We start from the raw sequence: 25,436 nt of genomic DNA, 5'->3' as shown, positions 1-25,436 counted from the left end.
ATTGATTGATTGATTGATTGATTGATTTCCAATAGAAAGTTAATTAATTGCGCGTTATCTGGTTTGCACATTTCATGCTTACATTCAGGCCTTGATTTAAATCTCGTTTATCCCAACTAACCGAAGTTTGAAAGTATCTGCTTCCTCTTTCTTGTAGCATCCACTCACTTCTCAAAATTCAGGAGTGTTACACTGAAAAAACACGGAATCTTACAAAATATCTTTGGCGTAGCTTCTAGTACAAATAGTTCACTTGAAATAACACAAAACTTAAAAGTAAACAAGATGTTTGAGCTTGTTTTAACTCAGTAATTCCTTAATATTGATGTAAAAGTACGAGTTCCACTGGCGCCGTTACCTAGCAACGCCAGTCAAGCCCAGTCCGTTACCTAGCAACCCAGTTTGAGTTCCACCAGATTATTTCACTTATGTGAAAAATGTCTTGTTATAAGTGAAACAATCTGCCAATGAAACTCGAATTTTATTTAATCATTATTAAGAAATTATTGACCTAAAACCAGCTGCTATATCTCACTGAAAAGTTGCTTCTAAGTTAGTTTTGTCATAATTCAAGTGTACTAAGATGTTTGCGCTGGAAACTAGACCAGAAATACTTAGTAAGATTTTGAGTTTTTGCAGTGCAGGAGCAATGTTTATAGAAGAGTAGGACAATTTCCCTCCTTTGTGGAAGACTCAACAGAAAAAACCTGAATTCATTTCAATGATGCAAAACATTTTCTCATTTTCTCTCACATACTTATGGAGGAAATGCGACTTACTATTTAAGAAAAATGAAAATATTGCATCTCCATTTCCTGAAGGTAGCTAAATCATTTCAGAAGGGAGAAAACACCATATCTGACCAGTGGTTCTGCCTTATTTGGACAATTTCCAAATCTAATATCGATGAATCTTGTTCTGCTCAATAAAGGTTGGGCAATGAAACCTTTTTATTTTACAGTCTGGACACAGAACAAGCCTGACTAACTGCTGTTTGTGTTTCAGACCCGGTTACTCTGACAGACCTGATTGTCATCCTGATTAACATCATGTATCGACACCCCCGACCTTCGAACGGCGACTCGTCACCGACAGGTGTGTCACATGTGTTCCCACATGTTGGTTTGTCCATGAGTCACAGATCCTCCCTCGAGACAGAAAACCACTCCTCAGAACAAAGATTTTATCAGCTAACCTTGTCCTGACTCAATTATTTCTGTAATTGTTCTCTGGGGTGTTTATATAATGTAAACTCAGGAATTTCACATCTGCAATTTTGCTGACTATATTCGATAATGTTCTCCCCGTTGATTATCATTCCCTCCGGCTGCTGCAGATAGTCATGCTGAGCAAGTCTTTTGCTTCATCTGTGGTATCGAAAGACAACGAGTACACTGCAAAACCACAAACTCTCACCAAGTAATTCTGGTCAGGTGTTTAGTGCATCTTAGTGGACTTTTTAAGTCAGCAATTCCCCAATATTAGTAAAAAAAGTACTAGTTCCACTGGTAGATTATTTCTATTATAACAAGACATTTTTCCAAGTTATAAGTGAAAATGTCTTGTGTTTTCAAGCTCAAGATTTCCAAATGTCAAAAATTTTCCACTTTTGAGACCTGTTTTTCTAGAGAATTTCAGATTAATCTCAAAATTTAAATTTTTTTTTCCAAATTTAAAACTTTTGAAACTCCTCAAATGTCTCTTTTGTTTTGTTTTGTTTTTCTCTCTCTCTCATTTTTTATTTTTTTTAGAAAATTTCTGATACTAATCTAAAAATTTCTGAGTTTTATCTTTTTGATTGATATTCTTTACTCTTCAAACTCAGAAATTTCCATGTTTCTGAGGTTAATCAAAACATCTCTTGAGTTTTTTGTATTTGGGAAAGTCTCAACTTTTCAAACTCAGAAATTTCTAGAAAATTTCATAAACTAGTCTTGAAATTAAAATTTTTTCTTGCAAATGTATGACTTTTGAAACTCCTGAATTCTTTTTCGAGAACATTTCTGAGATAAATCTAAAAATTTCGGAGTTTTTTTTTTTTTTTTTTTTTGGAAAATCTCAACTTTTCAAACTGAGAAATTTCCTTGTTTTTGAAATTATTCTCCAGATGTAAGTTTTTTTTTCTTTGGTGGGAATGTACCAAAGACCAAACCACCTCATCCTAGCACAAAAACCTTTAATCAGGAGACATATTTTGGATTTATTTTCATAATCTCTACAGTTGCATGGTTAACAGAAATGCTGCTGCTGCTGTTTCGCAGCATACCATGTGGACGTTATGTAACGTGTTTGTGTTTTTTCAGGCTCGCTGTCGCCCAGCTGTCTGGTGATGGAGGTGCTGTGGATGTTATGTGAACGAACAGAATGTGCTGCTGATTGTCTCCACCAGACTCCTGTTATTGAGACTCTGCTCGCACCTGTTGTTGCTCTCCTCAATGCACAACAGGTCCATCTCTCCAACACACACTAACACACACTTTATGAGCAGATAGAAATCATAAACTGGGGGCCCAAGTCCAGCCCTGCAACTTTTACTTACATTCCTGCCCCAGAACTCCTCAGTTCCCTCATCCAGATTCAGACATTCAGCTCTGCAGAAGCCCAGTAACGACCCATTAATTTGATTCAGGTGTGCTGGACAAGAGATTAATCTGAAACTATAGTAGCTCTCCAGGACTAGACTTGAGCAGCGCCGTCATAAAACTAAATTATAGCTCATAAAGTCAGAGTCACGGTATAATGTTTCTGTGTCGAGACGTAAGAAATCATGCCTTTTTTTTTTCTTTTTTTTTTACAGTTTTACATAAAGAGGTGCATGGGACGTTGGGTATTTGATGAAAACCTAATGGAAAAGCAGCAGGGCTGTGGGGGAAATCAGGTGTACCGTATAATTTAACAGCAGATTAAACCACATTTTTCATCAATATCTTAAATTCATACAGTCTCTCACATATTGCAGAGAAACTTCAGTTTATAACGTTGGTTCAGTCTCCAGTTAGATCTGCTGGTATTTATTGATCAACAGTCCAAACTGCATCTATAAAGTTAATTATTCAATGATGTTAATATTCTGATCGATCCTAAATATCAATATTATCAATTCCAAGTTAGTATCTCAATTTTTTTGTTTTGTTTTGGACTTTATTTATTCAGGAAAAAATGCACACAGATTTGCTTTGTTTTTTTAATATTTTTTTCTATCATATTGTTTTGTGTCTATTCCAGGTTATAACCAAATAATTAAAAAATACTCAAAAACACAGACGTTTAATGATATATCAAACTTAAATAATAAGTGTCGGTATCTACGATACTGGCCCCTGTATTTACTTGGAATCGGGTCGAAACCAAACTATGTAGTATTGCACACATTTAGTATTACGTTAGCAAATGCTTTGTCAAAGTTTCATATGTAAAACTTTAATATATCTGACTTAAACTGCTGCGTTAATTAAGAAATCAGGAAAAATCATTTAAGTAAAATAATCACAAACTTTGTTTCATCAGCACCACTTTTTTTCTGAAAGCTCCTGGATAAATTAGTTAATTTGTGTTCATATCTGTTTTTTTCAGACTAACTTGAAGAATCCTGCAGCCACTCTGATTCTCATCGCCGACGTTTTGGCCCGAATCGCAAACACCGACAGAGGATTAGCGCTTTTCCTGTACGAGAAGAACCTTGTTGTTGCCCACAGTGAAAAGTAAGACGCTGATTAAATATCAAGATTAAAAAACCTACTTTGTGTGTTATTATTTGACCCTATAAGGTGCTTTATGAATGCAACAAATTTGTCCCACCAGCGTCGGTGGTTGATGCAGATGGAGACTTTTTTAAAAATTAGGACAAAACTATAATGTCAGATACAAAACAATGTGTTCATCTGTTAATAACCAAGCTTTCTGCTTTGCTTTGATTTCATGATAAATAAGACCACGTCTACCTGCCACCACGTTGTGTAGATAGAATAAAAGGAGTAAACCTTGAGTTTAATCTGGTTTTTGAGAAAAAAAACTTGAAACTTTCTGAGTTTCAGAAGTTGAACATTTTTGACGTTTCAAACTCAGAAATTTCCTTGTTTTTTCTAGAAAATCTAGAAATTTCTGAGTTTCTTGGCAGAAATTCCCTTTAATTTGTTTTATACTTACAACAGTAGTGGTCAATAGTTAACATCTTCTTCAGTTTAACCCAAAATACATGATTAAAGTGGTTACTGTACTATCAATAAGGAAAATTTGCAAACCCCTGTTGATGTTTTGGGTCTATAATGATTAGATATTCCTGTCCTACAACAAATCTGAACATTTTATTTGTTGGACTGAAATATTTCATGCTTATTTTATTGTTGAGCAGAAAAAATATCTAAACATTCATGTTCCAAGAAGTTTGGACACCCCTGGATTATTCTGCCCAATCACAGCTGTTTGCTGTATTTTAGCAACAGAACATTTTAATGACGCAACTTAAATGTGTTTTTGTTGCCTGTAAGCAGAAAGTCATCATAATTAATAGAAATAAAAGCTTAAAAACACCAACATGTGTGTAATTAATCTGAAATAGATGAAGCAATTAATTTATTGCAGCTTCTGCCTGCACCAACCCTGCATGCTGTGCACACAGATATTGGTCTTTAGTCTCTTACTAGGTGTTTTCTGTTTCCTGTGCAGAACCTTCGCTGCTCACATCGTCGTCCAGTTCACCTTGAGGCTGCTGAATAAGGCCCTGCCGTCTCTAAGCGGATCCGATGCGTCTCAGACGTTATGTGGAGCTTTCATCTTTGTTTGTAGACAGATGTACAACACCTGTGAGGGTCTGCAGGTCCTGCAAACATATGGCCTGCACAAAGCCATCGCTGCTGCTTGGAAAAAGGTACAACATCCTATGGTTCGTCTTCCATTTCCGTCCCGCAAACAACTAAATTAGTGGTGTTTTCATAAAAAATATTCATTTATAGGTGACATATTATGCTTCATTGAACAGGTTGGGATTGGTTTATGGGTGATACAAAACATGTTACATTTTTTACACAAAATCCTTAGATTGTGAGTTTTCTTTTCAGAATGAGCTGTTTTAGGGCCTCCGTCACTTTAAATCCATATAAGCTGCTGCTGGCCACGCACCCTAACTCGACGTTTACAGTCACATGTGAAAATGGCTTCAAATAGATGTGCAATTATATAAGTGTATGTCTTTGAAAAACAGAAGTAGCACCTCCTGCACAACCAACGAGAATGCAGCAAGTTGTTTCTGGATGTTAAGTCAACAACAAAATACTTTGCATGGTGCATAGAGTGATTAAACCCAGCTGACAAAATGCTCTGGAACTCAGTTCTGGTTGCTAGGTGACGGGCGGAACTCCACTGGGGTTGCTAGGTAACGGGTTGAGCTTTGCTGGGGTCACTAGGTGAGGGGTCAGTTCCCACTGATTTGTGACGTTACAATCAGGACGATTTTTGAAAACGTTTATTTTTCAGACACCAGAAAAACTGTTTGTTTTATTTTTTCAAGTGGTCTGTTTGTTTTCAGAAGCAGTTGAGACACAAATTGAAAAACCAAAACATGCACAATGTGAATGTGTGTGTAATAGTTTCCCTTCATTTTTATCTAGCAGGACTTAATTACACTTAACCCTCAAACTCTTCTGTTTGTTTTATAAGCTTTTACTGCTGGTTTTATTTATGTGAATTTAATATGTTAATATGAAACTTTCTTCTTAAAGCACCAAACTGAAAGTTCAAGACAGAGCTGCAGTGGTTCGAATGATACGAGGATCTTGATTTTTCAGATTTAAATTTTAATTCTGTGTCTGTAAATACAGATGCTGCATGTGTTGCATTAGCTTTTGCATGTGTGGGTTTTGGAATAAATCCCAATCATAACAACAAAGCTGCTTTTAGACATTTGTTTAAATACTGGATTATATTTAAATTGCAGGTAAGCTTAAGCTTTAAAACATGCAGAGACTGTAAGCTGAGAAACAAATGAAAGATGGAATAACTTCAGCTAAGCAGCAAAATCAACAGCAACCACATATTATACGCTCCTTTGCAGCCGACTTCTTTTTAACTCAAAACATTTGTCAAAAGTTAACTTGTATTTAATAGTTAAATCTGTGGACTTCATTGTTTCCCTTTACTTCCTCCTGATTTTATTGAATTTGTATTAAATATTAATAATTCAGCTGCAGAGTCAAGCACCAGCCAGAATGTACTCGGATCTGTTCTCAATATTTTATTAAAGGAAAGGAAAGTACTAATGAGTTCTTATTCTTTGGTTTAAATAAAATAAAGCACTGGTTGTGTAGACTTTCATTTAGATTGAATACATTATTTTTTTTAGATTATAAGTGTGTTCTGCCTGTTTTTAGTATTTTCCTGTTGCAAAACTGCAATAACTTGTTTCATCAGCAGGTTATTGTTGGAAATAATTCAGGGATTTTAATAAGCTGAACAAACCAGCAGCACACTGATCGCATCCGACTCCCTGGATTCATTAATTTACATAAATAGTGGCTCAAACTGAATTCCCTTCACACAACAGGAAAAAACGACACAAATTAGCTTATTTTGCCTATAAAAATTGCCCGTTTCCGATCTTCTCCCACTCCCTCATGCCGTACGTATCTAATTGTTTTCAAAGCAGTCAGAACGGTCATGTTGCATTTTATCCAATTTTTACATCAATGATGAAATTTTGGATTAAGTTTTTATTGTGGATAAAAACTTAATCCACATTTTTCACTTCCGATACCGATCAGATGCAGAAAAACAGCTGAATTTACTTAAAAGGTTTCTTTAAACACAGACATGAATATACTGAATTACTAATTTATTTGATGACTCTGCACAAATGCAGCACATTTAAATATAGAAGTAACTTTACAGGTTTGGTCAAACATATAAAAACAAGTTTAATTTGTTCAGTCAGCTCAATTTAAAGAAATGATAAAAACAAAAACAGTAGGCTGACTTTCTTATCAAACATGTAAAAATAAACTGCAGCTATTCTTTCAAATGGTTCAGAAAGTGAGATTAGATTCTACATATAATGTTAAATAAATAATAGAGCATAGAATTAGACTGTATAGATGGGTCAGGAACATCATCACCAAGATTTTGATTCCACTGATATTAATATTTTATTGATGCATCTCATCACAATCCCACCACTTTCCGTTCTGACTGAACATCCAGATTCCTCTGCAGAAATTCCTTCGTCTTGCTGATTTTGTGACGATAATATCGACTCTCATTGATAAATAAATTTTAAAATAGAGCGCTGGATGTTGCACAACATCAAGCCTGGAGGGCTGAAGTTCATAAAAAACGTTTATAAAACAACCATCCAAATTATTGCAGAGCTGTGAGGAAACCTTCACGATTCTCTGCCGTATTTAGTTGTTTTCAGATGGATAAATAATTTTTTTATGATATGATGACGTAAGTGATTTCTTCTGGTCTGAATTTTTCACTTGTTTTTGTTTTAAAGACGAGTTCTTTATCAGAAAGGATCCCGACTCCGGTTTCTGGATCCTGCACCGGACCATCCACCCAGGAAACGGCAAACATGTGAGATCACATGTTTGCACACACACACACACACACACACACACACACACACACACACACACACACACACACACGATTTCAATCAAGAAATAACAGTAAAACAGGTTACCGGTGCTACAATGCTTCACTCATTATTTAATATTCACTTGACTAATCATAGCAAATAATTTAATAGTAGTTTGATCATAAACTTTGCTGCCTTTAACAATTGTTCTCATGTCTAATAAAACATAAAAAAATCATGTAACTTCTGTTGTTAATTATTAACCAATAATTAATAACTGCTGGACTCAAAAACCCAAGAAAACGGCGGCTAATAATGGACGTTTAAATTAATTACTATGGAAAACTGTTGATATATGTGGCCCAAAAGTATTAATAATTGACAAAAGATCGTAAAAACAAGCTTAACGTTCCAGTTGATCTCCTCCCATAGTTTATTCTGCCGTATTGAACTCAATGACACAATGTTTTAAAATATTTCTATTAGAGCCAATCTGATATTTTCTCATTAAAAATTTGATGCTACTCTGGATAATTGTTATTTTAACTAATTGGTGATACTTCTGTATTCAGCTGTTTTTACTTTGCTCTGAAACAGCTTAAAGTGTCAAAAGATAAAATGTTTTTTGCCTTATTATAAGAATCGCTCAATAAATATGTATTAAACCAGTTTTAAAGATGCGTTTTAGATTATCTTGAACAGCCTAAATGTGGACATTTCTCAGTACTAAAGGTGTAAATTGAGAATATATCCGTGTTTTGTTGGTGTTGTTTTAGCCTGAGGTTTCTTTTTGCTGTTTTTTTGTGGATGTGGAACAGGCTCGTCTGGGAGGAAACGATGTTGGGCAGTCTGCTGAACTTTGCTGCGACCCCTAGAGGCCTTTTGCTGCTACAGCAGACAGGCGCCATCAACGAATGCGTCTCCTACATGTTCTCTCGCTTCACCAAAAAACTGCAGGTAAACAGTGAATTAATAAAGTCTGAACCTTTTTTTACATTTCTGTCATAACCTGATCTGATGCATATTTCAGCATCAAAGTGCTTTACATGAAAAAAACACATGAAAACATTCCCCAATCAATTAAATTATATTTTTTTCTATATTTTATATCTGCTTTAGACACTAGACTATAGAGCTGAAACGATTAATCGTGATTAATCGATTATTTGAAATAGCAATCAATTAATTGTTAATTGGAGTATACACTCAACAAATGTCATCTTGCTGAAAAACCACGATATTCAGAGCAGTAATTAAGCCAAAACTGTGAAATAAATATATATATTTGCATTTAAGATTAAAAAGATGCCTTAAATTCCTAAAGTGGTAAAGTTTTAGATTCACTTGGTTCAAATTTTGTAAATGAGAATCTCCCACTAAGTACCGTTTTCTATCAGTCAATGGATCAGCTGTATTGATTTTGAAGTTTGAAGCGTTGTGTTTTGTCTACAAATGATCAAGTGTTTACTAAAGAAATGCTTTGTTGTTGCATTTTAGGCAATAAAATAATTATTTTCTTAATTTAAGAAGCACTTATGTAGATAAATGAAAAATCTGCAAATTTTCTTCTTTCTTTTTTTATGTGATTAATCCATTCCCACACATTCTTGTGTTTCAGACCGTACTTCACTTGGAGAACGTTTTGAGTTTAACTGGTGTCCCACAGGGCTCTGTTCTTAGTCCTCTGCTATTTTATCTGTATTTCCTGCTGTTTGGCTCCATTTTCAGAAAGCAAAATATTGCTTTTCATTGTTATGCAGATGATACTCAGATTTAGGTTTCCCTAAAACGGGAAAATGACGACTATATCCAAGGTTTAGATGAATGTCTTGACGAATTAAAAGCTTAGACGGCCTTTAGCTTTTTAAACATCGATGAAAATAAGACCGAAATGCTGATTTTTAGTCGTCGTTTTACTCTCAGATTACAGAAATGTTGTTGCAAACTTTGCTTTTAAAAGTGTTTTAGATTAGTTGGCAGTTCAGTCTTTCAAATTTTCTGTTGACATTTTTGCCAACACATATCTGTACAAAATCTGCATTAAATTTCCATTTCTACTCATGGCCAGAAGACTGAAATAGTAGGCTAACGATATCTTAAATCCTTCTATGTTTTTGTGTGATAATTCTACTCATAATGTGATTTCTGTAAGTTATGATGAATTGGACCAGTGGTTAACTGGTGAAAAAATCCATCAAAATTGCAGATGAAGTTTATTAGTAGATGTAACTCAGGAACTTTGACCTTCCTTCCCAACATCCGTTTGTGTTGTTTGATTTTTACAGTCTTGTAATTTCAGCGTCCTTGTAAAAAATTAAACGTGGGATGGGTGTGAACAGCTATTTTTGAACATTTGACTCATGATGATTCATTATTGACCCGGAATAAAAGTTTTATTCAGTTCCTCCCTTCATACATAAGCCAGGTATATTATCCTGCCTTCACTTGAACCACCGTCGGGTTTTCAGCGATAAGAATTGGTATCAATATACAGTAATTATGTCTCTGTTCTTGAACTTATTAACTTTGTGGAGGCTTAATTTCATCCTCATCTGAGATGAATGGAACTGAAACTGGGTGTCATTTACTTCAACCACAAACTTAAGTACGTTTAATTTGGATTTTATGTGATAAAGCAACACAAAGTTGCACATGTGCTACGTAGAACTATATAATGTATGTAGTTTTTATAAATAGAAATACAAAAAGTAGTGATGGGCATTAATTACAGGTCAAAGTTTATGGGATGTATGTTTTGAGTATTAGAAAACTTCTTAGGAACGACAAAATAAATCAGGCTAGGAGGGATTTTCACCTTCAACTGTGACAGTAAATGTCAAAGATAAAAACTTTTTTTTTGTAAACTCCAGACTTTTATCTGAGAATCTGAATGAATTAATCAGGATATTTTTTTTTTAGTTTTTAGACTGGTGTATTCTGTACACACTTAAAAATACTTTCTTCAGGGTTTTAAAGTTCAACATGTTGGTCTAAATATGTTGCAGTTTTCCAGTTAACATAAAATTTGCTGTTTGTCATATGTAATTACTTTATTATAGTTTGCACCTTTAGCAGTAGCTAGCACAAAATCAAAACAAATCGGAAGATAATAGATGTTTAATGAACGAATGAAGCATCTTTAAGTCTTTGCAAATCACCTTTCTAATATATTTTTGAGGAAATTTAATGCTTAACATAAACAGTTTGAGACTGAAACTGGGGCTATTTGCAGGATGTATTCTTCTTTTTAGTAGCATTTCCAAGCAGCAGCAACATAAACAGCTGATTTTTTGGTCTACTATCTCCTCATCTCCATTTTCCTGTTGTCATTTCTGCATTGACTTCTTTTTCAATGCAGTTTAGTTCAAATTTAAACAGCTGAACGTTACTTATTGCATAAAAATTACTGTTCTGGCTGGATGGAGCTAGCTGGCTAGCTAGCGTTAACTAGCATATTTATTTAAATTTATGAAAACCAAACAGCCTACTGCGGTGCTTTTATATTTGAAATAAATGTTTCTCAGATAAAGTTTATTGTTACAACTAATGGTGAATACCTTTAAAACAGGAAAGCCCATTGTGGTTAAATGCATGCCACACTTTTCAGATGTGAAGTTGTAAAATCCATTGAAACTCTCATAAATTAAATACTTCAAACTTTTACAAATCCCTGTAAATGAAAGGTTTAGTCCTAATCAAAGAAGAAAAAACAGATTTTAATTGTATCTTTCAGTAATTAAGCAGTACCAACATGCAGAACCTGCCCTGTTCCTCCTGCTTCATCTTTAAAACATTTGCTCCTGAACTGCTTCTCACGTCTTTATTTTTCCTGGAGAATGCATTTGTTTTGTTGATCCTCCTCCTCCTGAAGGACGCAGCGTTGTTTACTAAAGTCTGTTTATCCGTTTAGTATTCAGCTGGTGCTCGGATACTGAAGCAGGATTTGTAAGATTTATATTGTGGACACGCATATGCCCAGTCCTACATGCAGATCTCAGCCAACTCCCTTTGGACCCAATTTACTGACATTCTCTGCACGGTTTTGTAATTACTGTTTCTGTTGGACATTGCACTTTAATTACAGCACATGATTCTATTTTACTTTATTTTATTTTGGCTATTTTTTAAAAATTATGCTGAAATTAATTAAATTCCTTGAATGTGTGTTTCTTTCTGCTCCTTTAGCTGGTTGTTTCTAATGCACACAACTGTGCAGGTGACCAGTTTTGCATCTTCTTTCTGGTGTTTTTGCTGAAGGTGAGTCGCTGTGAGAAGTTTGGGTACGGAGTGATGGTGACACAGATAGCGGCGACGGCTCCAGGGGTTGCAGCTCTGCACAACTCGGGTAACAAAGTGCTCATTTGTACAAACAAACACTTGCCGGCTGGGATGCTTGAGACTTGAATTGGAAATTTCTGTGCAGCTGCTGTGAAGAATTTTTATAGTTTGTCTCAGGGTTTGTTCACTGTCAAATCTGGGTACATTTTGGTATAAAAAGAGGAAATATTGTCATTGAGAAGATCACTTAGTTTATACAACTTAAAATTTCAGTGAGTTTTAAAAGCAAGAACTGAATTTATTTAGAATAGACTCAAACTTAGGTGGTTTATGGATTCATTTAAATCTTTTGATAAGTGATGCTAAAACTTTAAAACTGTCTCAACTTAACAAGATTAAGTTGGATTGTCTGGCCGGCGAGTCGCCGCTGCTCCAGAATCGATGCTGTCGACTCAAAACTGCTCAAATTAATGAGCCAAATCTGTTCTGGAGTAAAAATTTATAGTTTTAGATGAAGATTGAAATATTTGACCACAATAAAAAGAAAATATGAAGTGAAATTAAGTCTTTCAAACTGCAGAAACACAAAATATTACCAAGTATTTATGGTTTAGTTTCCAGTGGAAATATATTTATACACTTAAAATAAGACAAAACTAACTTACAAGTAAGTTTTCAGCAAACAATAATGTCTTAATATTGGTGAACAAAACATTTTCCCCATTTTCTAAGTGAAATTATTGACTTAAGCTCCTGTATTTAGCTGAAAAGTTTGTTAATTTTGTCTCATTTCAAATTTACTAAAATATTTGCACTAAACTACTTGGTGAGATTTTGTTTTCTTAGAAACTGGAAAATCAACTAAAAATTATTTTAATATTTTTCAAAGCTACAAACAGGATTTGAATGATGTGCAACTTGATAATGAATATTTATTAAAACACAAGGAGTTTTTTTTTATATATTTTGCTTTTTCTATAGATTACAGAACGTTACCTACAAAATCAATCTTATGAGCCTAATTTCCAATAAAAATAAATATCTTAAACTGAAGGTGTTTCAGCTAAAAATGTTTAAAATTATTTGGCAGCTTTTCTCTGCTGTGTTCTTCTAATCCAGTTTACATCTTTAAATGGTGCTACCTTAGGTTTTCACTAAAAGTTTCACTGACAGTTGAATTTCTGCGTTGGTAAAAATGTGATTTCTTTTTACCTCCAGGTTTTGTCAGATTGCTGGTTGTGGATCTGTGGTCGGCTCTCGAATGTGGAGGTGACGATGCCAGAGTCATCCGGCCCAAACCGACACCCATGGACTCCATAGACAGAAGCTGCCTCAAGGTAAACGCATGGACAGAGCCGGCCCAAGGCATACGCAAGTTGAGCGGCTGCTTATGGCCGCCGCAACAGCTGTGTTTTTTTATTACAAATGTTTATTTTTATATAATATGATCATGTGAATCTCATTTTGTTTATTTAGTAGTAATAGAAGCATTTTACATAAATTTAAATTAATTATTACTGTATTTTAATATCACTCTGCTTTTCAAAATGCTAAATAATTGGAGCATTTCTAAGCTACCTACAAATAATAGCTATGTTACACACAGTAGTGAAACATCTGTGGACATGTTGCTATGAGCTGGGGGGGATTAAAGTCTGGTCAGGGCCCCAAAATGGCTTTGGCCGGCCCTGCATAAAAGGAGAAATTTAAGTCACATTTAAAGGTCGTGTCGTCTTTCAAACTGTTTCTTTACACCAGTGGTTCCCAAACTTTTTCTTCTGTATTGATATTAGCTAGTCATCTTTTAGCTAACATTACCTGCATCTAACAACTTTACTCAACTCAGTCGGTTAGTTTGGAGGGAAAAACTGTGAAAAGTTCTTTGCGTTTTGCTGGTTTGCTGCCGTGATTCTAACACAAACCTACGTAGCTCCGCCCAGCAGCAGCAGGTCTCCTTCACAGGTGGAAACCCAGCCAGAGCGTCGTAGCGCTCATGTTGCGTTTAAAGGCGGCTCGGAAAAACAGGTTACAACATGTTAACGGATTAAACAGTTTTAACTGCTGATAAAAGTGACACAGATATGGGAAGTGTGGAAGCCTCTACTGTATCAAACTGACATAGGAATAACAGAGAGTTGGCCATTCTAAAAACCCAGCGCATACAGTGTTCATGTTTTGTTTTTTTTTCATCCAGACGGCTTCCCGCGCCCCCCCTGCAATGACACGGCGCCCCCCTTAGGGGGCGCGCCCCACAGTTTGGGAACCTCTGCTTTACACAATATATTTCCAGAAGTTTCTACATTTTTATTTGTTTTTTAATCTTGACAATCTGAGAACTATTCAAGCTCATATTTTGTTCATCTGATCGACTTACAACCTACAACAAAAATCCGTGTAGGACGGCGAAGTCCTAGCACAAAAATTCGCATGACAGGTGGACGGAGCCTGGTGCTGTAAGGTTAGGCACCTGTTAGGCGACGGGGCCTGGATAATACCTGAGTTAAACGGACGGCAGAGTCCAGCGACAACAGGAGCTTAAATTCTGTAACAAAAGTATGTTTTATCTTTTTTAATCTTTTTTTTTTCTCTCTCTTTCTTACTGTTTATTCAATGTCACACGCTGTTTTTATTTTTTCTTTAATTATGTAAAGCACCTTGAAATGCCTTGCTGCTGAAATGTGCTATACAAATAAAATTTGATCGATTGATTGATTGACTTCCCTACTTTAAAGTTTGAGTCAACTATGAAGAAATAAAGCTACGTATGGCAGCATCTCTGTGATGCATTTCAGAATAAGTTGTGTTAAACTGGGGATGAATGACATCAACATCGGTGTCGATGTTTGAAGGCCCCATACGTGAAAAATCTCATTTATGTGTGACAGAAATAATACTGCAGTGCAGGATTGTGGTTTGTTTAACTGAAGCAGAGAAAAAAAATTTTTTTTCAGTGTTGAAAGGGTTGGAAAATATATATAATATCAATAAATATTGATCATCAATATATGTACTGGTCAATGTAGGTATATCGGTTTGGTTGTTTGTTAGTTTGTTCTTTTTTTTAGTTGGACTTCAAGTCTCAAATTAAAAAAAAAGTTTCAGTAACTTTAACAAATACCGATATCAATGGATTAAAATTACTGCAGCTGCTTAGTAACACACTAGTAGTTCATTGTATTTATTTAAAATAAAACAATAATAAAAACTAACTGCAAAGTAACCTTGGATTGTTCCAAACTAAAAGAAAATGTATCTGCTTGCAAATTTGCTCTTAATTTTAGTGACATTTGTTGGAGACATGGTGACATCTAGTGGCAAATTCATGAACTGCAAACAACTGATTTTATTTTGCTGTTTCAAGAATGTTTTACAAACCATGGTGGAGAAATGTGGAATAATTCAAATTACATTGCTTCCTCCATAAATTAACTCATAAATACTTTAATAATCCCGAAAGGTAAATTTAAATATTAAAGTTTTTTTTTTCTGCGTTGTGGCCAGAGTTGGATAGCAACCAGTTACATTTACTTTTTTTGGGGAAAAAATTACTTTATTACACTGTATTTGTTACTTTTACGTCAGTAACTTTACTATTAAGTATCACAACTCTTGAGTAATTCCTGGATACTTTATCCACTGAGAGTAACTTAAATAAATGAAGATCAAATTTGTTTAAAGTAAAACAAACCTCCAGTTTTTGTTAGTTTTAAATAGAAAGAAACTGATTCTGAAAACTTTATTTTGCCTGATTGCATCATGTGCTTATGCTATTTTTATTATTTTCAATTAGATATCTAAAGTAACAACATTGTCACAGCTTCTTTCTTTAAAATAATAAATTATTAATGTTTTGATCACTCAGTAAATGACATGGTCTTCTGTTAATTTATTAGTACACTTGAAATAAAACAAAAGTAACTTTCAGGTAGCTCTTCAACTAGTTATAGAAACTTGTTTTAAGTAAATAATTCCTTAGTATTGATTAAAAAGAGTATTGGTCCAACTGGAGGATTATTTCAGTTAACTCAATACGTTTTCCCATGTTATAAGTAAAATAATCCTCCAATTAAACAATTAGTTTTTCATCAGTATTAAAGAATGAATGACTTAAAAGAAGTTCTTATATCTTGTTGAAAAGTTTCTTACGTTAAAATACAGCAAAACTGATATTTGCAGTAGAAATTAGATTAAAAGAATTGGTGAGATTTTGTTTTTGCAGTGTAAGAAACCCTTTACCACTGTTTTATTCCAGAAGTTTAAATGTAGATAACTCCAACCACCAACTTTTTTGGACTCAATTGTCCTCACCAGAATCCACAGGAAACAAAAAATAAAACAAGTTTCACAGCAGAATATTATCTTAAATAATCTGTTAATTTATGGTAATAAAAACATATTTAGCTTATGATTCATCCTGTATGTTTTCTTTTTTTTTCATTTGAATAATTTTTTTTATTTATGAAAACCTAATATACTTAGATAATAATGTCAACATTAACTAAAACACATTTCTTTACATAAAGCTCCTGTCAATCGTTTGCAAGCGAGAATGATTAAAAAAACATGGAAAAATTGAGGGAAATCCACAATAAATTCAAATTTGTGCCTTTTTTTAAATTTATTTTTTATTAAAATCACTGCAGCTGCATGTGATCGGACATCAGTGACGATTCCCCTGATCAATAAGGGCAGATCTATTGAGTCTGACTCTACACTTTGAGCTGCGTCCTGTTTTATTGCTTATTTTACATTATATTTAGAATTTGTTGCCCTTTCTGAACCATTTTAAAGGTTTGTTGCACTTTATTTTTTATATGTCTGTTTACATGTTTCTTCATTATTTACTTTAAATTGGCTGTTATAATTCTAATTGCACTGACTGAGCGAATTAAAGTTGTTTTCACATGTTTGACCAAGATTGTGACGCTGTTGGTGTATTTAAATGTGCTGTACTGGTGCAGAGTTATCAAATAAATGTCTGTTTGTTTTTAAAGTCAATTCAGCATTGTTTTTCTGTTTCGGCTGATGCTAAGCCTCAGATATCGGTGTAAGAAGTGAAAAAGTGAATCTGTGCATTCCTAATTCAAACCTTCAAGACAATTGTTCCACCATGAAGTCTTTAAAAATTGACATCCTTAATAAAAATGATCAGTTTTACATTTTTAAATAACTTCTAATTGTTCTTGTAAGTGAGATTCAGAATTAGCTGAAGCGTTTTTGCTTAAATTCATGCAATAAACCTCAGATTTTAGTATCGGAAGTGAGAAACGTGCATTTCTAAGTTTAAAGTTTTGATTTTTCACCAGCTTGTTGTTTCTGTGTCCCCAGTCCTTCCTGTCCCTGGTCAACCTCCTGTCCTCCTCTCTCTCCGTTTGGGAGCTTCTCAGCCGACAGCCATTAGCGAACAAGAGCGAATACAGCCTGAGAGAAATCCCATCCTCCATCCCTGTGAGCAGTTCTCTTCCCAGCCAGCAGAGGGCGTCTTTGCGCTTCGATTCATCCTTCCACTCACACCCACACGAACCTGTGGGAGTGAGTGGAAAGCACAAAGGCCTTCCATTAAACCCCAGTAGCTTTTTCAAACCTTGCTCTGATTTTGTTTTGCTCCTCATTTCAGGATTTGATTGACAGGCTGGTTGCCGTGGATTCGGATGTGAAGATCCACTCGCTGTTCCAGTACGAGCAGTCGCACACCTTCGGCCTGAGGTGAGACGAGTGTTTTTCCATACAGCTTGACATCGGAGGGGGGAAGCGCATGATATGGGATTAGCACACAGTCACTCCCCTCAGTCTGCGGCATTAGCAGCTTCAACTTTGATTACCGGCTTTGGGAGGTTGATGAAAGGATTTTCCTGGATAAGATCGAAATAAGCCCGGCTCTGTGGGTATTTATGAGTAACTGGCTGCTTCAGTGAGACCGCTGGTTAAAACGAAAGAAAATACACTTAAAATGAATAAATTAATAAGTAGTTTCTAGCACTTCTCATCAGGCGTGTTCAGAAAATGTAATTTTTAATAAAATCACCAAAATACATTGGTGATTAAAAAAAAAGTTTTATCTCTGATTTGTATCACAGCACATTGGGGCTACTGTAGATGAAAAAAACTCAAACATTTTTAGATTATTCTCAGAGATTTTCTAGAAAAAACTCAGAAAACTTCCAAAAGTCAAAAAGTTTCCACTTTTGAAGCTCAGAAATTTCTTTTTTTTTTTCCTAGAAAATTTCTGAGATTATTTTCAAAATCTCAGAATTTTTTCTCAAATTTTGGCTTTTCAAGCTCAGACATTTCCAACTTTATTTTTTTTTTCTGGCATTTTTTTAAATATTAATGTCAAACTTTCTTTGTTTTTTTTTTCATAAATGTTTTACTTCTCAAACTTAGAAATTTCAAATTGTTTTTTTCCTAAAAAAAATTTAATATTTCAAATTTTCTTGCAAATGTTTGACTTTTCAAGCTCAGAAATTTACATGTTTTTTTTTTTTAGAAAATTTCTGAAATTAGTGTCGACATTTAGGGCTCTATATTTTTGGACCCATTATGCTGTTGTGGATTTTGATCATAGATCCAAGACTTCAGAAAATAAGTCATGGAGCCACAAATAGCCCTGGAGACCCACTTAGAACAAACTTCACTGCAAAAACGCAAAATCTTAAAGTATTTTTTTGTCTAGTTTCTATTGCAAATATCTTAGTTTGCTGGAACTAGTAGTACTCAATGCGCCGCTGCATGCGCCGCTGCATGCGCCTCTGCATGCGCCTCTGCATGCGCCTCTGCATGCGCCGCTGCATGCGCCTCTGCATGCGCCGCTGCATGCGCTTCTGCATGCGCCGCTGCATGCGCCGCTGCATGTGCCGCTGCATGCGCTCCACTAGACATTTTACTATCAGTGACTCAAATCCTGCCATGTTTACATTTCTGAAGCAGTTGCTTCGCACACGCCTGGTGAAATAAGATGATTGTTGCAGTTTTACAGTTAAAAATGGAGCCTTTAACTTGAGCGTGGGCACAATTATTTCCATTATTCCCCAAATCACGTGGCAAAAACACAAAATCTTAAAGTATTTTTGTCTAGTTTCAAGTGCAAGTATATTAATGCTCTTGAAATAAAAGAAAACTGATTTGTATGTAACTTTTCAGAAATAAAAATGAGCTTGTTTTAAGGAAAATATTCCTCAATATTGATGAAAAAGTTTTAGTTTTTACTGAAATAATCTACCAGTTGGAAAAAGCCAATGACTGATTCGAAGGAGTTGAATACAAATGCATGCCACACTTTTCAAATTTGTAAAAAAAAAAACAAAACAAATAAAAACCATAAATCGATTAATAATTCTCCGTTCATCTCTCAACAATGAGCTGCATTACGAATAAGATTTAATAGACTGAAGTTTGTGATTGTAATGTGAAAATGTTTCAGTGATTTTTAATACTTTTACTTATGAAATGTATCATGAACTGTATAAAAAATCAACATTTTGTATTTAAGATTAAAACATTTTTTTTCTGTGAAGTATACATGACCAATCGTTCATAAAGGACTAGCAGGTTATTTCACTCATAACTGGTTATATGTGACATAATCTGCCAAATATTCATAATTTTATCAATGTTAAGGGATTTTTTTATTCTAAAATTTTTTACATCTTTCTGAAAATGACTTGTAAGTTAGTTTTCTTATTTCAGGTGCACTTAGATATTTTTACTAGAAACTGGATTAGATTTTATGTTTTTGTAATGAAAGGGGCCTTAATAATAATTTGTAAATGAAAAATCGTGTATAATTTTTCTGTACTTCTAAATATTTGTGCTGATTTATCACAAAATCCCAGTAAAACCCTTTGAATAATTGGGTGTTAATGTGACAGGAATACTTTTATCTGTCTCTTATGTGACCCAAACTGCAGTGAAAGGAGCAGAAACTGCAGTAATGCAGAGAAAAGCAGCGTTTTCCTGACCTGCTGGTTTTATTGGTGAGCTCTCTTTGGGTTTGAAATCCTTCATGGCTTCCTAATGGTTCTGGTCGGCGTTTAAATGACTTTGACTCACCTGAGGTCCGACTCGGATATATTATCACCTTTTGTGATCATCTGCCCAGCGTAGACAGGAAGGGGAGTCCGGCCCTGTAATGCGCTGATCGTATATCATGCATGTCAGGTAATGAATAATAGATTGCAGCTGCAGGTTGTTTTGCTGTAGTAACGAGTGTTATTCTTTCTCCTCCTGAGTGTCGGCTTCCTTTAAAGGAACCTTTATTTGTTGTACTTTACAGATACATTTTCCCCAGTTGATTCCTACAGAAATAATTCAAATACAGAATTGAACAATTTGTGAAAGAGGTTTCCTGCAGATATCAGATTTTTGTTCTTGTCTTTGGATTCTTGATCTGGATCTGATGGCCAGAAAAAACTCAGAAATTTTGAGATTAATCTTGGAAATTTTCTAGAAAGAACTTGAAAATTTCTGAGTTTGAAGTCAAAAGATTTGTTGAAAAAAAAATGTTGCTTGATTTTATTATAACTTATCACATTATTAATATAAACTTAACAGATGAGCAAAGATTTTGCAAAACTGGACGATAATTAGTTTCTAACATCGGTGAATAAATAAGTGAATGTGAAAATGTTTGCTTTGTCGTTTAGTTTGTTTCTTTAAGAAATAAATTAATGGTCATCTTTCAACGTTTAATAAAATAATTTGTGCCGTTCACCTTGTGTGACAACATTTCAACCTCTCAAAAGGGAATAATTAAATTAAACTCTTTATTTCTGTTGTGGAAACAAGATTATAAAATTAATTGTTCACAATTTTTTATTTGTGGAGATTAGAGTCGACAGAAAAGGTAGACGCTGCTAATACTTAAGATCCGCTCTAAAACGGATCACATTCTGAATATACCTGAATGTGAATTAAAAGGTTTTTGCACTACTGCAGCATAATCGATTAACTGGAGTATACAAACTCAGAAAAAGGCTAATCAGTGGAAAAATACCATTGTTTGGACTGGTCAAAGTTTCGACTTTACATCCAGAAAGTGCATTCTTGTTGGTTGTGCAGGAAGCACCACTTCTGCTTTTCAAAGATGTATGGTTGTATAATTGCGCCTCTGTTTGCAGCNATTTTCACCTTCGAGTGTAAATGTTGAGTAGCAGCTTGTTTGGATTTAAAGTGACAAGACGCCATAAAACAAAACTAAAATCTCATTGTCTAAGAATGCAAAAAAATGTGATGTTTGGTTTCCCCCATCTTAAAATGTTAAAGGAAGCCTAAAAGGTCAGCTTTAAAGAAAAAAACAACAGATGTTAATCAGGCTTTTCCTCTGTTAAACTGAGTTTTAAAGCATGCACCTCGAACGGAGAGCTGCAGGTTTAATTGTTTCAAACTGAGGTGAGAAGAAGTTCCTGACAAACTCTTTGCTTCCTGATGTTCAGCTGTCAGAAAGAGGCGCCGAGCCGTCAGTCACAGAGAAACATCCACAAACTCACCGACTCTGATCGACAACATGGAAAACTATCAGCCTGTGGCTTCATTACCACAAACCTGCAGAGGATGAGACGGAAATTAAAGGCCGGTCGCTACAGGATAAATTAAAACAAGCTCAATAATGTCCATTAATTTATTGTTTTTATCTTTTTTACCAGAAACTGGACAGTAAAAGTCTTAAATCTGGTGTTTTAGTCTCAACTAGATGTTGTTTTTCTTTTGAAGGACAATTTCATTGTCTTCATAATTTATTTGTTGTTTCTGTTGTTTTATTTTTGATATTTAAATGTCTTCCAGTCTTGGTGTTATATGTTTGTTAGGATTTAAATGTATTGATTTTTGAGAATGTTACTGTTGATAATGGTCTCAAAACAACAATATTATTGTTTATTGCAGTAACTTCTGGGACATTTTATCGTCTTACTGTGAGAAGCTCAGGCTGAAGTCAGTCAGAAACTGAGCAGATTTTGAGAATATTTTGTGATATTTTTACTCTCACCAGGACAGACATGTTGGTTTAAATTCAGCGCTCGCTTTGTTTTCCAGCTCTCTCAATGTTTCAAAATGTTGCTGGATCTTATCGGCCTGTCTGAGCCGCTGTCATTACCAGCAGCTGAAAATGAACCGTGAATGTTTTCCCGAAGGCTCCCACTTGACAAAGCTCTCAATTGGCTTTAACAAGCTGTGCTGGCTGACCTAATACGAGCAGACAAAAGGCCAGGGGACAAAAAGAAAAAGTCCAAACTGAGTCTGTGCCCGTGTGTTTCTGCCCTGCAGTGCAGTATGTACTAAATTAAAGTTTGTAATTCTCTGTAGTGGCGTTCTGTTGCAGTATCTCGGTCTGCCAGGCCTGTCTGTAATTTCGTGTCTTTGTTTTGGGTTTGTGTGCGTCGCTGCAGACTGCTCGGTGTGCTCTGCTGCTGCTTGGACTCCTTCCTGCTGCTGGAGAGCCAGTACAACATCTGCTGCTCGCTGCTGCAGAGTCAGAGGGAAAACGTCGCTGACCAAGACGCCACAGACGGGTACGAAGCCAGAAACGCAGAGTTAGACGAAAACTCGGTTCACACAGAGCCGGGTCGGTTCATGTCGGTCGTTTAAATTCTGATTTATTTGCAAATGAGGCTTGAAAATCAAATCAAATTTTTTTAGACTCACTATAAGAGTTTTATTACAATAATACAATCATAATATTAGCAGAATAAAGATGCAGTTTTACCTGAAAAAGCATCTTTGAAGGGGCAGTATTATGTATTTTTCAGGCACACAGAATCATTTTGTAGCACAACTATCAAATATGACTTAACAGAAATTAGACTTAACGCCTGGAAATTGGGCCTCTGTCTCTTTAAGAAACTTCTGCTCTTTCTGAAACTCCACCTTCAGCAAGTCATCACAACCTGTTTTAACCTTTATCAATGTTTTTACCAGCGTTTCACTGAGCAGTAGCTCCTATAATCTCAGCTGATCTGCAGTTTCACCAGGTGTTTGCTAATTGCTGCTGGCTAGTCTGAAGGAGCCAAGCTGAGTTTGCCGCTATATTTTGTAATGTTTGTGGTGTGGACCCAGGAATAACAGTCTCTAATATGGTACATAAACAAGTAAAAAATGTATTTAGGGGCTTTTCAGACCAAAAATATTGGTAAAAATTAAAAATCTATTTTATTACAATGTTTTTTTTCTTTCTTTATGCACAAATCGATTTAAATTACGTAATTAAACACCAAAGTTAATAAAATATTAGTGCTACCCTTTAAAACAATGACGATACAATATTTAATTTCTAAAAGTTTGACTCCAAAGTTTTCTTGCTTCAACTGCTCGTTGAAATCTGGACATTTGTTGCATTGAAAACATCAAACTGACTTTCGGCTTTTCTAAAAGCCAACAATCAGAAATTTCAGTAAATTAGGCCCATTTTTATTCTCTTTGTGCATCATCTTGATTTGACAGAAAACTTTCACATCTAATAAAAAAATGCATGCTTCAGATGTCAGAATAATAAATAAAATGGAAGGAAGGATAAATAAAAGACCATTTCCCAGAGTGCTTCTCTGAGTTCGTCTAATGGAGACGCTGCTTTTGCTGCTGGTTACAAATGGAGACAGCCCTGAAGAGCCGCTCACGTCAGGTTTGAAAACTCGCTCAGCTTCACAGAATGACGGCCCGCTCATTTCCTCCTCTTTTTTATTTATTTTGAACTTTTTCTGTAATGGTTGGCATCAGCTTTTCTGTTTATTCTGTTTGTGTTTTCAGCTCAGTGTCATCCTGACTTTGTGTTTTGGTGTTTAACCTTTGAGTTAACCCATTTCCCTCCACATCCGCTCGTTTTGTCTCTGACCTTTTTAACATCGATGACACCAGAACTCACATCTAAGACATATTTTTACCAATAAAGCATAAGCATGCAACATTTTGGAGCAATCTGGCCTTTGGAGAGAGAAATGTAAAACAAAATAGTCTTTTAGATTAGTTTCTGGAGTCCAAATTGCTCCAGCTATAAGAACTATCCACACAGAATGATGTTTTTCAGCCCTTATAATTGGAAATGTTCTGACTTCAGCTGAGATTTAAACAGCCTGCCCTTTTGTTTTCAAACTGATATGGTTGCAGAAATTTCGTGGCTTCAGAAAGGCATTGCCAATAAAATGGAGGACAGGAATGAGTGGAAAGTTTTCATCGTGTTGATTTTGTCATCTATAAATACTGCTGTGTTTTTTAAGGGGATCTTTTATCAAAGATTCACATTTTCCATAGTTTGTTCTTCCATTTGGGTCTCAGCTGCTTCTAAAAACAGACCAAGTGCTTAAAAAAAACACCCAGATGTTTTTTGGCAGTAAGTTAAAGATCCGTTTCAAAAACCTTCCGAATGTAACAACACAAATCAGCAGGCAATGCCCCTCGCCTAGCAACCCCAGCAAAGCCCCAGGGCATTACCTAGCAACCACAGTGGAACTCCCCTTGTTACCTAGCAACCTAAGCTGAGCTCCAGCACATTTGGTCAGCTGGTTTTACCGCTGTACAATGGCTGCTGGAAAAGACAAGTGCTTTATTGTTGACTTAATGTTCAGAAACCACTTTCAGCATTCTTGTTGCTTGTGCAGGAGGCGGTACGTCTGCTTTTCAAAGATGTATGGTTGAATAATTGCATGTCTGTTTGCAGCCATTTTCATGTCTGAACGTAAACATTGAGCTGCGGGGCCAGAAACAGCTTGTTTAAGTAGTTATCTGCAGACATTTTGTTGTTGAGTGAGTGTTGTTATTCTGAAACATTGAATTTGTTTGCTTCTCTCTCTCTGCCTCTCAGGGCGATCATCATCGACGGCCTGTCAGTGGAGAGGAATCACATCTTGGTTCGTGTTCATGTGGTCGGAGGTCCGTCTGAGAGGCGGCTTCCCTCTCGAGCCCTGGAAGAGGTCAGCTTCCTGCATTTGGCCTGATTTCCAACGTTTGATTTTACATTTTTCCCATTTTATAAATGAAATGATCTTCCAGGTTTTCAACAATATTAGGAAATTATGTAAAACAAGCTGGAAAGTTCCTGGTTAGTTTTGTCATATCTACTGAGAGATTTGTACTAGAAACTGGGCCAAAATACTTGGTAATATTTTCTGTTTTTGCAGTGCACCGTTTTCCTCTGCGAAGTCTGCATTCAAGGTTTAATAGCGCAACGATTATTGATTATTTTAGCTATCGATTATTCTGTCAGTTATTCTGATGCTTTTGGCCCTGATGTTTTTAAAAACACTGAGAGAAGTTTCTGAAGGCCGTTGGTACATAAACTGTGAAAGCTTTCCGGTGAACAGGAGACCTTTTCCTTCCTCTTAATCCTTCCTTTCATTAATAATGATCAACAAAAGTGTTTCGTTTTTGATTCTCACATTGGAAGCATTATTAACCTTTCTCCGTGTTTCCGTCCTGCCCTTGTGCTGCTGCTGGTGCGAATGAAAAGAGCGAACTGATAACCAGGCGGCGCCGTCGTCCTTTGAAGCACGCAGCCTTATTTATTCAGCATGCTCCGGGATTGATATCAATTATTTAGGTGTTGTTTATGCTGAGCCCAAACAGGAACTCATTTATGCTGAGGTCAAGGAAATTATATATATAT

The 25,436-nt window shown here is 35.4% G+C and overlaps 1 protein-coding gene across 1 annotated transcript in view; it reads left to right on the top strand.

Annotated features, from left to right (window-relative positions):
• The window catches only part of tbc1d32 (TBC1 domain family, member 32), a 40,612-nt gene extending 15,844 nt beyond the window's left edge, over positions 1-24,768 (top strand). The window contains exons 14-25 of the mRNA XM_015023962.1: positions 1,006-1,095; positions 2,304-2,446; positions 3,574-3,701; positions 4,666-4,867; positions 7,487-7,566; positions 8,389-8,527; positions 11,828-11,915; positions 13,067-13,185; positions 17,177-17,296; positions 17,466-17,554; positions 22,231-22,353; positions 24,636-24,768. Coding sequence (XP_014879448.1) covers positions 1,006-1,095; positions 2,304-2,446; positions 3,574-3,701; positions 4,666-4,867; positions 7,487-7,566; positions 8,389-8,527; positions 11,828-11,915; positions 13,067-13,185; positions 17,177-17,296; positions 17,466-17,554; positions 22,231-22,353; positions 24,636-24,768 — 1,454 coding nt within the window. The remainder of the gene's footprint in view (positions 1-1,005; positions 1,096-2,303; positions 2,447-3,573; positions 3,702-4,665; positions 4,868-7,486; positions 7,567-8,388; positions 8,528-11,827; positions 11,916-13,066; positions 13,186-17,176; positions 17,297-17,465; positions 17,555-22,230; positions 22,354-24,635) is intronic.
• Positions 24,769-25,436: the final 668 nt, after the last annotated feature.

The sequence above is a fragment of the Poecilia latipinna genome, unplaced genomic scaffold (genome assembly GCF_001443285.1).
Source record: "Poecilia latipinna isolate Pla-1442-1.1 unplaced genomic scaffold, P_latipinna-1.0 Scaffold3471, whole genome shotgun sequence".
In the NCBI taxonomy this organism is placed as follows: domain Eukaryota; kingdom Metazoa; phylum Chordata; class Actinopteri; order Cyprinodontiformes; family Poeciliidae; genus Poecilia; species Poecilia latipinna.
The sequence above is the reverse complement of the archived record's forward strand: the minus strand, read 5'-3'. Positions and strand labels throughout refer to the sequence as shown.